Here is a 14,137-nt window from a genome sequence, read left to right as displayed (position 1 = left end):
GTAAAATAGAGACTCTTCCAGGAATGGGGTGGGGAATGGGAGATAAGAAAGGAAGAGGAAAGGAGCATTGATAGGGAGGATGGGGAAGGAGGAAAAGCTCCTTTGTGCCTGGTCCTGTTATGTTACATGACATACACACATGTCATATGTGTGCACACACACGCACACACACACATACATACACACACATACACAAAGCTATCCCATACCTCTCCAAGGGAGACTATGATTTTTGCCTTAAGGGGAGCAGGAGAAGGAACATGGTGAGATGCTCTTTTCTCTCACCTCCAAGAAGGGTACTAGACTAGAGTCATATCTAACTGCCACGCTATATGTTTTTGGTCTGGTAGCACAATGGATTTAAAACAAAAGCTGCTTCCCCAGTTGCTAGTCTTTAGCTTTCAGAAGAGGAAGGCAGCCCGCAGCTTATCCCTGCCAGCTTGGTCCCTTCTGGCCAAATGTTGATTACATAGAAGACCATCCCAAATAGCAAACTCAAGGAAACCCATTTATCCAAATAAAACATCAAATAGAATTTGGAGAATCTGTACAGATAGGAATAAACCAGAAAACTGCACAAAGGTCAATGAGCTGTTCTGATGGGAGTGAGGTAAGCTCTCACCTTGAATCAAGAGGGAGACCCTGATTTCACCTGAGGGGAAATTCTTTCTCCAAAATCTTTAAGGAAGTAAGCTGAGAATCAGGGACATATTGAGGAGCCAGCTTCCTCTATGTATTTGAATCTTCCAAAACATTCTTCTTTCCCCTGAATCTGGTCCAGAAGAGAACCTAGAACTAGTCGTGTCTCTTTCAAAGAATATTTCTCCTTTCAAAAACTCCTGTACCAACTCTGCCCCTCTCAAAGGCAGGGCACATTGCACCATCATGCTTTCCACTAGTTTGGAGTCTCCTTGATGAATAGAGGCACTTCAAGCTTGGAAACCCAAGTTTTATATATTTCATTCAACTTTCCATTTACACAAATATACCAGCCATTTCGTTCATTTTGCTGCAGTGATTCCTACACTTTATTATTAAAGCTTACTTGCTATGGGAAAATAGCTACTATTTATAATTGGAAATGTAGGCTGCTGTAAGTACACTTTGCTATAAGGATTGAAGACAGGGCATTTGAGAAGTGGATGATATCTGGAAGAGTATGTTTGAATATCCATGGGTGCAAAGGGAATGTCAGCTCCCACTGTAATTTCATCTCCAAGTCCATATTCAAAGGACATGTGGACCACTAGTCACCAAATTGTAAGGTTAATGTTCAACTGAACCAACTACTGGTTTCCATTTTTTCTTCTCTGAGAAAAATGTTTTTTCTTTTTTTGCCATTTGACTAAATTTAAGGAATCTCTTTTGACTAGAGTAGACCATTTACTCCTCAATCCCCCTTCCCTTCATAATCTGCAGCCAGTCTTTCTTTAGAACTTCAAACCCTTATTGTTAGCTGTAAGCTCACTCTTCTCATCCACTTATCTAGCATTTATTTAATATTAGTATCTATTGTGTTGTGCTGAACTTTACAGATACAACTTTGAGGGAGTCCAAAGGCAAAAAAAAAAAAAAGACATAATTCTTTCCATAGATGAACTTAGTGATGAATGGGAAAAATAATATAATAATACATCAAAGGAATGTAAAACAATACATTTAAATGTATAAAGAATGACTGTTCAGCGTTCAAAGGAGAAAAAAATCCCTCTTTCACTCCTTCTTTCCCTCATCTTTATGCTTCTCTTCTTTTCTTAGTCTCTTTCCTTTCTAGCCATAAACTATAAAATCCTCTATTTGGCTTCCAATGCCCTTCCCAACCTCTTGCTTTTCCAGCCTTCTTACTCCTTACAGTCTACCTTGTACTCTTTGATGCAGTAACACTGACCTTCTTGCTGTTCTTTGAACAAGATGCTCCATCTCCTGACTCCATATAATCTTGTTGGCTATCCTCCATTCTTAGAATTCTCTGCCTCCTCATTCCCACCTCCTGGCTTCCCTCGAATGCCAGCTAAAATTCTGTCTTTCACATGAAGCCTTTTCTGACCTCCCTGAATGTTAATCCTTCCCTCTGTTGGATACTCCAATTTTATATATACATTTATATATGTGTGTATGTATGTATATGTATATACATATATGCATTATATCTCTATATATTCAATAGATAGTCATTTGTATGTTTTCTGCCCTTTTAGACTATGAACATCTTGAGATTAGTGACTGTCTTTTGCCTTTCTTTGTATCCCCAGCTCTTTGCACAGTGCCTGGCACATGGTAGGCACTTAATAAATCTTTATTGACTTGTCTATCCACAGCATTTATCTAGCTGTCTTGCCCAGAGAACTTAAAGAACCTCATGTGGATGCCTTTTTGAAGAAAAATGACCACCAGCCTCTAGGCCTGATTTAATAATGTCAAAAAGTCTTTGTTGTCTTGGAAGAGAGAGTGCACATGTATTTTTTTGGGGGGGGGGAGAATCCTGAAATGGAACACTAAAACATTTAACTGTGTTATAAATGAATTAATTTGTTATGTTAATAGTACAGTGCTGGCACTTAATAAACACCCATTTGAATTTAATAGATTTGTAGGCCTTTCCCTCCAGAAGATATTTCTCTCCCTGTCTTTTGAAACTTTTAATACATTTTGCCAGCAAGCCTTTTGGATCAGAGATATTAAAGATATCAAATAGCTGGAGGTGATAAATAGAAAAAATAAAATAAACCGTAGGTTATGGAGATGCTCTCAGTTTCTTAGCTATGTTGCTCCAGGATAAGACAGTGCCCTAGGATCAACATTTTGATTCCTTGGTGACTCTCTGTAATGTCAACATTCTTTACAAAGGAACTATGTTTTTCCCAGTCTAATTCCTGCCCTTCCCATTTGTTAATCATCCTCTCTTCCCATCATTGTTTGTGATCCTGATCTATGGTAATCCATATGCCCATTGGACTTTTTTTTTCAATTTTTTAACATTTTTATTTAAAGTTTTGAGTTCCAAATTCTGTCCCTCCCCCTCCCTGAGGGGGTAAGCAATCAGATATAGGTTAAACATGTGCAATTATGTAAAACATTTCTATATTAGTCATTTTGTACAAAAAGACTCAAATAAAAGAAAAAATGAAAGAAAGAAAGTAAAAAATAGCATGCTTTTTAGTCTGTATTTAGACAATATCAGTTCTTTCTCTGGAGGCAAATTGTATGCTTCATCATTAGTCCTTTTGGATTGTCTTAGATCTTTATATTGCTGAGAATAGCTAAGTCACTCACAGTTCTTCATCAAACAACATTGCTGTTACTGTGCACAACATTCTCCTGGTTCTGTTCACTTCACTATGCATAAGTTCATGTAAGTCTTTCCAGGTTTTTCTGAAATCATCCTGCTTGTTATTTCTTATAGCACAATAATATTCCATTACAATCATATACCATAGCTTGTTTAGCCATTCCCCAATTGATGGATATCCCTTTGATTTCCAGTTCTTAACCATCACAAAAAGAGCTACTATAAATATTTTTTTAATAAATATTTTTGTACAAATATGTTCTTTTCCCTTTTTTGGATGTCTTTGGGATATAGACCTAGCAGTGGTATTGCTGGATCAAAGGTTATGCACAGTTTTATAGCCCTTTGGGCATAGTTCCAAATTGCTTTCCAGAATGGTTGGATCAATTCACAAAAATCCATTGGACTTTAAACTATTTTCCGGAATTCATATTTCATGTATGCTAACCTTTAACTAGGAACCACAGGATAAAAAGTGGGAACAGACAGGTGTTCACTAAACAGTGCCACATTGACCTAGACTGAGCTTCTGATTGAACCCAGGTGGAAAAATGACTTGCTCTGAAGGCTGGACATCCTTCAATGGATTTAGTTTGATGGTTCTATTGCTGTTGGGAGTGGTTCTCAACATAATACCGCTAGCCATTTACACATTTCAAAATGATGAGCTGTTTCCAAAGCCCACATCATGCTTTGAGTGGTGGTACCCCGGAATCATAGGAGCAGGTGCATTGGTGAGTACTATCTGTAAAATGGAGTTAATAATTTCTGGGAGACCTACCTCACAGGGTTGTTGGCAAGGTCAGTTTACGAGCCATCTAGCATTTCTTTCTTTCTTTTTTCTTAAGGAAATTGGGGTTAAGTGACTTGCCCAGGGTCACACAGTTATTAAGTGTCCAGTGTTTGGCCAGTCTGAGGCCAGATTTAAACTCAGGTCCTCCTGACCTCAGGGCCATTGCTCTATCCACTGAGCCACCTAGCTGCCCACTATCTAGCATTTATAAAGTGTCTATTATATGCCACATGCTGTGCTGAGCTCTGAGGATATAATGTAAGGCAAAGACAGTCCCTGTCCTAAAGAAGCTCATAGTTGGATGGTCAGATGACTTAATATATGTAAAGCACTCTGAAACTTTTAAAGTAATCCATAAATGTCAGTTTGATGTTGATGATGATGTTGATTTTATAAACAAGAGTCAAGGGTCACACTATGAATCCTAGCCCCACCAAAATCCTAAAGTACCTTTGGGTGAGAGTATGGGACATTGAATTAGTAGTGGTCAGCAAGGAAGAACATTGATTGGAAAAAACTACAACTGTTTGACTTTGGATCATAATACCATAAATCTGCAACCTCATCCAAATTCCTTGCTGAGAAGAGTAGTACAGTGTATATCTGAATGGTCAATGAGTTTTTTAAATTACATTGAATTTTTTCAATGAAGAAAAATTGATTTTCTTCCCTTCTCACCCTCCCCATTGGAAAAAAAAAAGAAAAAGAAAACCAAATCTCTTGTAACAAATATTCATAGTAAGGTGTAATCGAAAGGGGATTACAGGCTGTGCGGTACTTTCACTTTAGGTTTGGATCTTAAGACACAAAGACACGCTGGATACTAACTTAACAAGTAATTGGGTTTATTTGATAATGCTTAAGGCGACAGAGAAATAGGAATTAAAATACTGTACACATGCATACGATCTAGTGAATCAACATAGAACAAAGAAAGAATAGAAATAAACAAAGAAAGAAAGAAAGATACATCGCCAACCCAGGTGAACTCCAATACCTGACAACACTGGGGAGACTTCAGAAGAAACGGCAATCAGGGTCCTAATTGGGAAAAACCAACAGAGATGGGCGTCCCCATGTCTGAAATGAAGACCTCCAAAGGTCTCTTTCCCAAGCGGCCCTTCTTATATCTATGTAAACTGAGGGAAAACAGCCTTAGGACAAAGGGGGAGCTTGGCCAAAGCTCCAGATGCCTATTTTTTATGTATGTTTCCAAGGATGGGCCAGATCCTTGGACACACACGTGTTTCTTGAGATAAGAGTTGTTCCTCCCGGATAACATAGTTTGTTTATTCTTTGATGTTGCATTCCCTTGGTGCCCCCGGTCACACATACTAACTTTAAATTACATGCCTCATGTCAGGTCAGAAGGCGGTCGTGTGAGGGACTGGGGAGGATCTCCTCAGTTTCCCTTACATAAGGCTAAATGAATCCTTGTATTGGTCATGGCCAAAAGCTAAATGTGTTGTTCTGCACCCTGTATTCTCTCTATTAGGAGAGAGGGAGGTGGTAGCGTGCTTCATCATTGGTCGTAATTGGGCTTGATGAAAGATTGTTGACTTGGCCAGGTGTTGACTCTGGAATCACGGTTGATCTCAATTAGTAGTTTTTTAAATAGAATAATGAAAATTTTACAACCATCTTCACTCTATAGTCACAAGTCACATTTGGCATCACAGCAGGTCCCTTGGCAGTAGATGCCATGATACTGGGGTAGAGAATAATGCTGTTCTTCCCTGACCCTCACTGGATTCACATTTTACTTGGAGAGTTGCACCCAAAGAGACCCAAGCCGGAAGCTGTTTCTTTTAATAAATGCAGCAACCTGCCCTGTTATCTGGGTGTGGGTAGGACCAGGAGACCTCTCAGGATTGTGCACATCATACTAAAGCTCCAAGTTCTTTCAGCAATCAGTCACAAAACGGTCAGAAGCAGCCCCAAAGCTCCAACATGACCAGAAATAGTCAAAAAATGTTGTTCATTTTCCATACAACCCATGACACACTAGCAGTCTTAGTTTACAAGGACATGTAAATCTACAAAGACATTTGGAAGAATATGAATTCTAGTTAATTTTGACCATGTGGCCCAAGATAGAGCCTTGGATACAGTCAGAGGACTTGAGTTCAGATCTTGGCTCTCCTATTTATCACCCTGGGCTCTGCTATTAATTAATTAATTAATTTTAATTTTTTTAGGCAGTTGGGGTTAAGTGACTTGCCCAGGGTCACACAGCTAGTAAGTGTCAAGTGTTTGGTCTGAGGCCGGATTTGAACTCAGGTCCTCCTGACTTCGGGGCCAGTGTTCTATCCAAAGCACAAGGACTCTGCTATTTATTACATTCCTTATGTGTCTTTGGGAAAGTATTCCTCTCTGGACTGCATTTTTCTTATTCCCATGTAACACATTTTCTAGGATAGAAGAATGGCCTAGATCCACGTAGACTGCAAATATTCATCTCTTGAGGAAAGGACGTATTGAATGGTTTTAGGACTGTGGCAAAAAGAGAGCAGAAGCAATCACAAACTGCACCATCCCTATTCCCCACTTCTTAAGCTCTGTTTCTCAGCCTACACCATTATTCTGTTATAAACTGTCCTAAAATTAGTTTTGCCCCTTTAAACTCCTGTGGCATATATATTCCAGTGTGTCCTTTGGTTTTCATCATGGGGGTATGAGGAGTTTATTATCTTTCCGACACAAAAGACAAGTCCAAGTTCCAGCCTGTAGTTAGAGAGTATCTCTGTCTCTGTTTCAATCTCTGTCTCTGTTTCTGTTTCTCTGTGTGTGTCTCTGTCTCTGTTTGCCTTGCATGTCTATCTGTCTGTTGGTCTGTCTGTCAGCACAGTCAGGAATCGTTCTTATGTTTCATAACTACACTTCCAAGAACAGAATTAATACCAGCCTGGGCCTTTAGTCTGTCCATCAGATTATGAGTCTAACCTGTTATTTTGCTATATAACTCAGGCGCTTGACTCAATAAGAACAGTAGGGCCCACGGGCGCCTTAGCATTACATGTAAAATGAAGGGGTTTCGACTAGATGGCCATTTGTCTTTGGTTTATGTATCCTTTGTGTCTAGCATGAGGTAGACATTTAATAAGTGACTGTTGATTCATCAGTTTACAAGTCAAGAGGCAAGTTTTTTTTTCCTTCTTAGTTACCTTGCCTAAAATTATAGTACACAGACCTTAAGTGGTAATGATATCTCAGTCTAGAAAAACCTTTAGGCTTATTCCATTGACATTATTGATGTCTTAGAATGAAGATATGCTCAACCTTTCTCCTTTTTTTTTTTTCAAATAGCTTTTAGACACAGAACCTGATAATTTTTTTGACTCATTACTTTTATTTATATTATTTTCCCAAAATTTTAATTTTAAAACTTATTTTGTTAATTATTTCTGACTACATATAAAACTTTTTAAAATCATTTAAAAATTTTTTTGAGTTCCAAATTTTTTCTCTCCCTCCCACCCTTCCCCCCTTCTTGAGAAGGCAAGCAATTTGATATTGATTATATATGTGAAGTTATTTAAAACTTATTTCCATATTAGCCATGTTGTAAAGGAAACAAATAAAATAAAACAATTTTAAAAAGTGAAAAAAGTAGGCTTTAATCCACACACAGAGTTCATCAGCTCTCTCTCTGGAGATGGATAGCATTTTTCATCATGAATTCTTTGGAATTGTCTTGGATGATTGACTTGATCAGGGTAGCTAAGTCTTTTACAGTTGCTTGTCCTTACACCGTTGCTGTTACTGTGTACAATGTTCTTTTGGTTCTGTTCACTTCACTTCATGAGTTCATATAAGTCTTCTCAGGTTTTTCTGAAACCATCCTGTTTGTTATTTCTTTTAGCACAACAGTGCTCTATCACAATCATATACCACAACTTGTTCAGTCGTTTTACAAATGATGTACATCCCCTCAATTTCTAATTCTTTGCCATCACAAAAAAGTTGCTATAAATAATTTTGTACAAATAGGTCCTTTTCCCTTTTCTTTAATCTCTTTGCATACAGACCTAGTAGTGGTATTGTTGGGTCAAAGGGTATGCACAGTTTTATAGCCCTTTGGATGTAAGAATTTGATAATCTTGTTTAAGAAACCTAATTACAGGGCAGCTAGGTGGCGCAGTGGATAGAGCACTGGCCCTGAAGTCAGGAGGACTTGAGTTCAAATACGGCCTCAGACCAAACACCTGACAGTTACTAGCTGTGTGACCCTGGGCAAGTCACGTAACCCCAATTGCCAAAAGGAAAAAAAAAAAAGAAACCTAACGTACAGCCAACTTCTTAAAATCTAAGGTACAATGGCATATTTCAATCGCTACTCTATAACTCTTTTTTTTTTTGGCTAGTTTTTAACTCTTACCAATTACAGCTTAGTCTAATTCTGATTTTATCCTCCAACTTTGATTAGTTTGCTTCATGTTTTAAAGTCAAAGTCCCTGCGCTTATGAATAGATGTTAAGCCAATTTAGCATCCCAATTCCTTCAGAAGACTTTCTTCAGATACCAGTGTTTTTAGTTTCTAATCACAACCCCACGTGGCCTGTCTATCCAGGCTGCCACTCTTCTTGGACTCTGAGCTAAAGGCCTACCGAATTTGTCCTGAGATCTGCAAGAAAACTCCTCCGCCATATGGACAAAGCAGAAGGAAATAGTTATTTAATGGTGTGGTACCAGTGAGAGCATAAAGCCCCCAGGTCTATTTTTTCTAAGCACAGAAGGGTTTCTTTCCATCTCAGCGATGTAGAAAAAGTCTCTTCTCTTCAGACCAGAAGCTGATGGCTGAGTACACTCTATTAAACTATTGGGCATATAAAGCTCAAGTTTACTTATTAAAAGGATCACCTTAGCAACGCTTTAGCCCCCAGGCACACAGCACTAGTTACAAACCGCCTCTGAAATAAACACTGTCACAATCTCTTTTCAAAAAGGGCCTGTATCTTCCTTTTCCACTCTTTCATCCACCTAGGACAACTTTGACATTTGAAAATGGAAAACAACAGAATTAAGTCCCTTTAATCACAAGGGATAACACTAGCTTTAATCATTTTCTAGGGTTATTATTGGCAGCTAGGTAGTGCAGTGGTTAGAGTGCAAGGCCTGAACTCAAGAAGATTCATCTTCCTGAGTTCAAATCTGGCCTCAGACACTCACTAGCTCTGTGACCCTGGGCAAGTCACTTCACCTTGTTTGCCTCCGTTTCCTTATCTGTAAAATGAGCTGGAGAAGGAAATGACAGGCCACTCCAGAATCTTTGCCAAGAAAACCCCAAATGGGGTCACGAAGAGTTGGACACAACTGAAATGACTGAACAACAACAAAGAGTCATTAATAGGTTCAAGTTCCAGCCTTATCTCCCATTATACATAAAATTAGAATACCTTAATCTCAAAACCATAAAGTTCCAAAGAGATTAGCTTGTTTAATTTATATCCGGGGCTATAACATCCCTGACAAGTGACACCCATGCCCCCATTTGAAGACCTCAAGTGATAATTAATCAACTATTTCCCAAGGCTACTTATCGTTACAAAGTTTTTCTTTACCTTGTGCTGAAATTTGCCTCTTTACAACTTCCCCTAATTGTTCTCTGGGATCAGGGAGAAGAAATCTTAATTTATGTGATAACTCTTCAAATACTTGAAGACATTCATCACACCATTTTTTTTTTCAAGCTAAACATTGCCAGTTCTTTCAGATGGTCCTCAATGGGGTATGGTCTTTGGCTGGTCACCCTTTTCTGAATGCATTCCAATTTGTTAACATTGTTTCTAAAATATGGCACCCAAAACCGAATATAATACTCCAGAAGCAGTCAGACCAAGGCAGGATACAGGTTTACAACTTCTCCTTTTACCAAAGTCAATACCATATCTAGATCCAAAGGGGATGGGACTCCAGGCAAAGCCCTAAAGATGCCCAGGGGTCATGGCCTCAGAAAATAGGATTACCACAGAGCTGGTTGCATAGCCCACATGTAGGACATATTCTGTATGTGCCTCATCCCCAGTCATTTTAGGATACGGCTGCAGAGCTGGTACCATGTAGAATTTAATCTAGCCTCTGCCCAGTTGAACTTCTGGCCTAGACTTTACCTCCTCATCCCTACACCAGTGCCATCCTCCATTGTCACAGAACCCTGGAAAGAATAAACTCTAACCCACTGGGACTCTTCCACTCCTGTGGCTCACAAATCCCCATCTCCTCCTTACCCAAATCCTATGATTCATTTGCCTTCACCATACTCTCATGTACATCTAGCTCACCTTTAGCATTAGTCAAAAGTATTCATGAAGTACTTTCTATGCATCAAGCACTGTGCCAAGTGTTGGATTCCCCACTCCCATTCTCACTTCCCTTTTTATTTTGCCCTCTGCAAACCCTCTTGTATTATTAACAGATTTCCATTCATCCTCAATCTCTTCTTTTCATGTTATTTCCATCTTCTTAAAATTCCCCAAAAACAAGAGAGTGCCAGCTCTCTTCGGAAGATATTACATCCCAGGTCATCCTCTCCAGTGCACTGACATATTTTTCACCATTTCCAGATCCTCTCTTTGCTACCATCACTCAAAAATTCTTCTACTTTGAGTTTCTTTCCATACAATTACATCACCCCATCTCAATGCTCGTTGATATTATGTAATGGCTTCCCAACTCTCCTTTCTCAAGGAGTTCAGTCTTTTTTTCTAACCCAACCCTTACCCTAATATTTGGGAACTTCTATATCTGTATCTATACAGATACATATACATGTATGTGTACATATACATATACACATTAATATTTCCTCAAATGCCCTGGGCTCCCAGTTCATCGATCACAACTCTTTTTTTTTCTTTTTTTTTAATCTCAACTCTTATGACCTACATTTTCATTCTACCTCAGTCACCAAGATAGATGGTAAGACCTTAGATCTCCCTCTCCTTATAACTCTGCCACCTTCATCCTTTCAGTCTTTGAATCTCTCCTGTCCTTCCATCTCTATTCTTCCCTCACTCCTCCTCCAAAACCTATTATTTTTCTCTCCAGCAATGTCCAAGGCCTACCACTCTATACTTATCTCCCTTTATTTCTCTAATAGCCAAGAACTAACAGCTAAATAAGAATTCAACTATCACCCTCCACCATTGACCTCCTTGCCCTAGAACCAGTCCCACCCCACCACACTGGTGGAGAAAATCACATCACCATAGCATTTGGGGCCACTAAAAATTCTTGTCATCTAATCTCAACTAGACCCTTGCTGCAACCCAGTAGTCCTTTTATTCTTCCTTGAATGATTCTTTATCCCACTCTGCTTAGTGATTATTCTATGCATTATTTCCTAAAGCCTCCTGTTACCCTCCCCCCTGGCTTAGCCTCTGCTTTACTGAGAAAATGGAGGCCATCATTGAGGCATCATTGAAAATTGAAGACTTCATCCATTCAATCAGTTGCCAAGTCTGGCAGATTCTATCTCTAAGTGTCTGAGAGATTTCCTCTCAGTGTCCCAGGCAATCTTTCTCAAATATATATCACCCTCTCTCCACTCATGTGGCCACCACTCTTGTTAAGGTCTTTATCACCTCTTTCCTGAGCTATTGTGATAGCCTCCTAATTCATCTCTCTGCTTTATCTCCAATTCACCCTCTACACAAGTACCTAAAGTACCTTCTTGAAAGTCACATTTCTCATCATGTTGTTTTCCTGTTCCAAAATGACTCTGCATTATCTTTAGACTAAAATAAAACCTTAGTCTGGCATGTAAGGCCCTCTACTGTCTTGTTCCTAATTACCTTTTGATATTTATTTCATATTACTTACTCATCTTTACAAACTCTGGCTGCTTCTTCTTGGTTTCATTTGCTAGGTCATTATGCACCTCCTGTCCCTTTAACACGGAACATCTCTTAGACATGTCCTGGTCTCTCTCCTCTTCTCCCTCTAACTGGACCACTAGCTATTCCTGAAACTGGACCCTCCATTTTCGACCTCCATACATTTGTTTTTTTTTTAATTTTTAAAAATTTATTTTAATTTTTTTTCACTTCTGTACATTTGTATAAGCTATTTCCTGTTCCCTAACTGCCCCAGTCCTAGATGATTTCTTCCTCTGTCCTTAAATGGAGCATTCATTTTCCCATTTTTTGACACTTAGTAAATGCCTTGTGCCATTATTTATCTTTGTACTTATTGTTCATTTTCTGGCTCAACCCATGGAATGTTAGAGCTAGGAGACCATCTGTCTAACTCTCATTTTACAAAATAGAAAATAGAACTAGAAAGGAGCCCTTCAGCTAGATTTTAAGACTATTGAACAAAAGGACCATCTTGTATATCTTTGTACCCATAAAACATATTGAGACCTAAGTGAATATTTGATGATGACATAAGGTATGCAATTGTTTCAAAAAGAATCATGGAACCTATAAGAATTACTAATCAAGAATTAATAAACATGTAAGTAGCCTAAATTTGAGGGATAATTAAAAATTATATGTAACTTCCCCCAAAACATGATTACCCTGTATTAGACATAGGAAGGAGAGGGAATAAACATTTATTAAGCACCTACAGTGTGCCAATCATTGTACCAAGTATTTTATAGGTATTATCTTATTTGTTCCTCACAGCAACCCTGTGAGGTAGGTAACAATGTGATCCTCATTTTACAGTTGAGGAAACTGAGGCAGATAGAGGTTCAATGACTTGCCCAGGATAGCACAGCTAAAAGGTGCCTAAGGCTGGATTTGAACTCAAGTCTTTCCCTTCCTGAGTTCAGATCTGTCCTCAGACACTAGCTGTGTGACTTGGGCAAATGATTTAACCCTGTTTGCCTCAGTTACTTCATCTATAAAATGCGCTAGAGAAGGAAATGGCAGACTACTTCAGTATCTTTGCCAAGAAAACCACATATGGGGGTCACAAAGAGTCAGACACAACTGAAAATGACTCAACAGCAACAACTTACCAACTCAGGCCCAACACTCTGTCTACAATGCCATCTTTGTTATAGCTTGTCTAGATAGAAAACGGTATAATACATTTAAGGGTGACTCGTAGGAGAAAATGCAAAGAAGCAAATATTGCCAGTCAAATAAATTATTTATAATAAATTTATTAACAGACAGTGGGACAAAGTAGAATGGAATTTAGAAGGAGTTTCTATTTTACATTTATCCTAGTGCCTAGCTCAGTGCACAGCCTGATGTGTGAATAAATATCCCAAGCAGAGGTGTCAGTAGAGCTACACATGGTAATGGCACTTACAAGCCTTTTTTTTCCAAAGAGCTTCTGTCATTTTATCCATATTGGCTAAATTATAATCATAAAGCTTCTTAGGATTCGAAGAGCAGAAAGGTTAATGACCATAGAGTAATGAGGAAAATAATCCTGGTTTTCTGGTTCCGCATTCCAGTGTGAAATGAGTTTATTGCTAGTAAATATTAACTGATGGTGTCAAAGTCATACCCTTTTACATATTTATAGATAAAGAACAAGATGTTAGATTGGAACTTACAACAAACAAGTACCTATTATGAGTACAAATACAGAATACAAGTATAATAAGCCTTAAACACATACCATTGTCTCTAGTCAGAATGACAACCATGAGTATTCCATGCCAGAATTGAGTTGAAGACTGGGAGTGTGTATTTGGTTTTGAGAAGAAAAGTTGTTTAGAAAGTGGGATGGCAAAAGACATAATAGCTAATTGCTGTCAATGTGGAAGGAGGTTTGGACTTTCTTTGTTTGGTCCTAGGAAGAAGAAAGCTAAGCAATGGGCAGGAAGTATAGAAAAAGAGACTACAACTTTTTTTAACTAAAAAAAAAAAATCCTAACGCTTAGAGTTCTCCAGAGGTGTGCTGAACTACCATAGGTTCTCTATCACCAGAGGTCTCCAGATCTAAAATGGACAAGATGATCCCTTGAAATCCTTCCCAACTCTTGAGATTCTGTAAGTCTGTAAACAGATGGAAAATTAAAATTATGTATCTGCATATGTATGTACACACACACACACACACACACACACACACACACACACACACACACA

General features: G+C 38.6%; 1 protein-coding gene across 1 annotated transcript in view; it reads left to right on the top strand.

Moving 5' to 3' along the window:
• The first annotated feature begins 3,840 nt into the window (after positions 1-3,840).
• Positions 3,841-14,137, top strand: part of TM4SF20 (transmembrane 4 L six family member 20) — a 30,619-nt gene continuing 20,322 nt past the window's right edge. Inside the window, exon 1 of the mRNA XM_027876131.1 lies at positions 3,841-4,023. Coding sequence (XP_027731932.1) covers positions 3,841-4,023 — 183 coding nt within the window. The remainder of the gene's footprint in view (positions 4,024-14,137) is intronic.

Source organism: Vombatus ursinus, unplaced genomic scaffold, assembly GCF_900497805.2.
Source record: "Vombatus ursinus unplaced genomic scaffold, bare-nosed wombat genome assembly UNPS02014810.1, whole genome shotgun sequence".
Taxonomy (NCBI): Eukaryota; Metazoa; Chordata; class Mammalia; order Diprotodontia; family Vombatidae; genus Vombatus; species Vombatus ursinus.
Note: the sequence above shows the minus strand (reverse complement) of the source record. Positions and strands in the feature narration are given on the sequence as shown.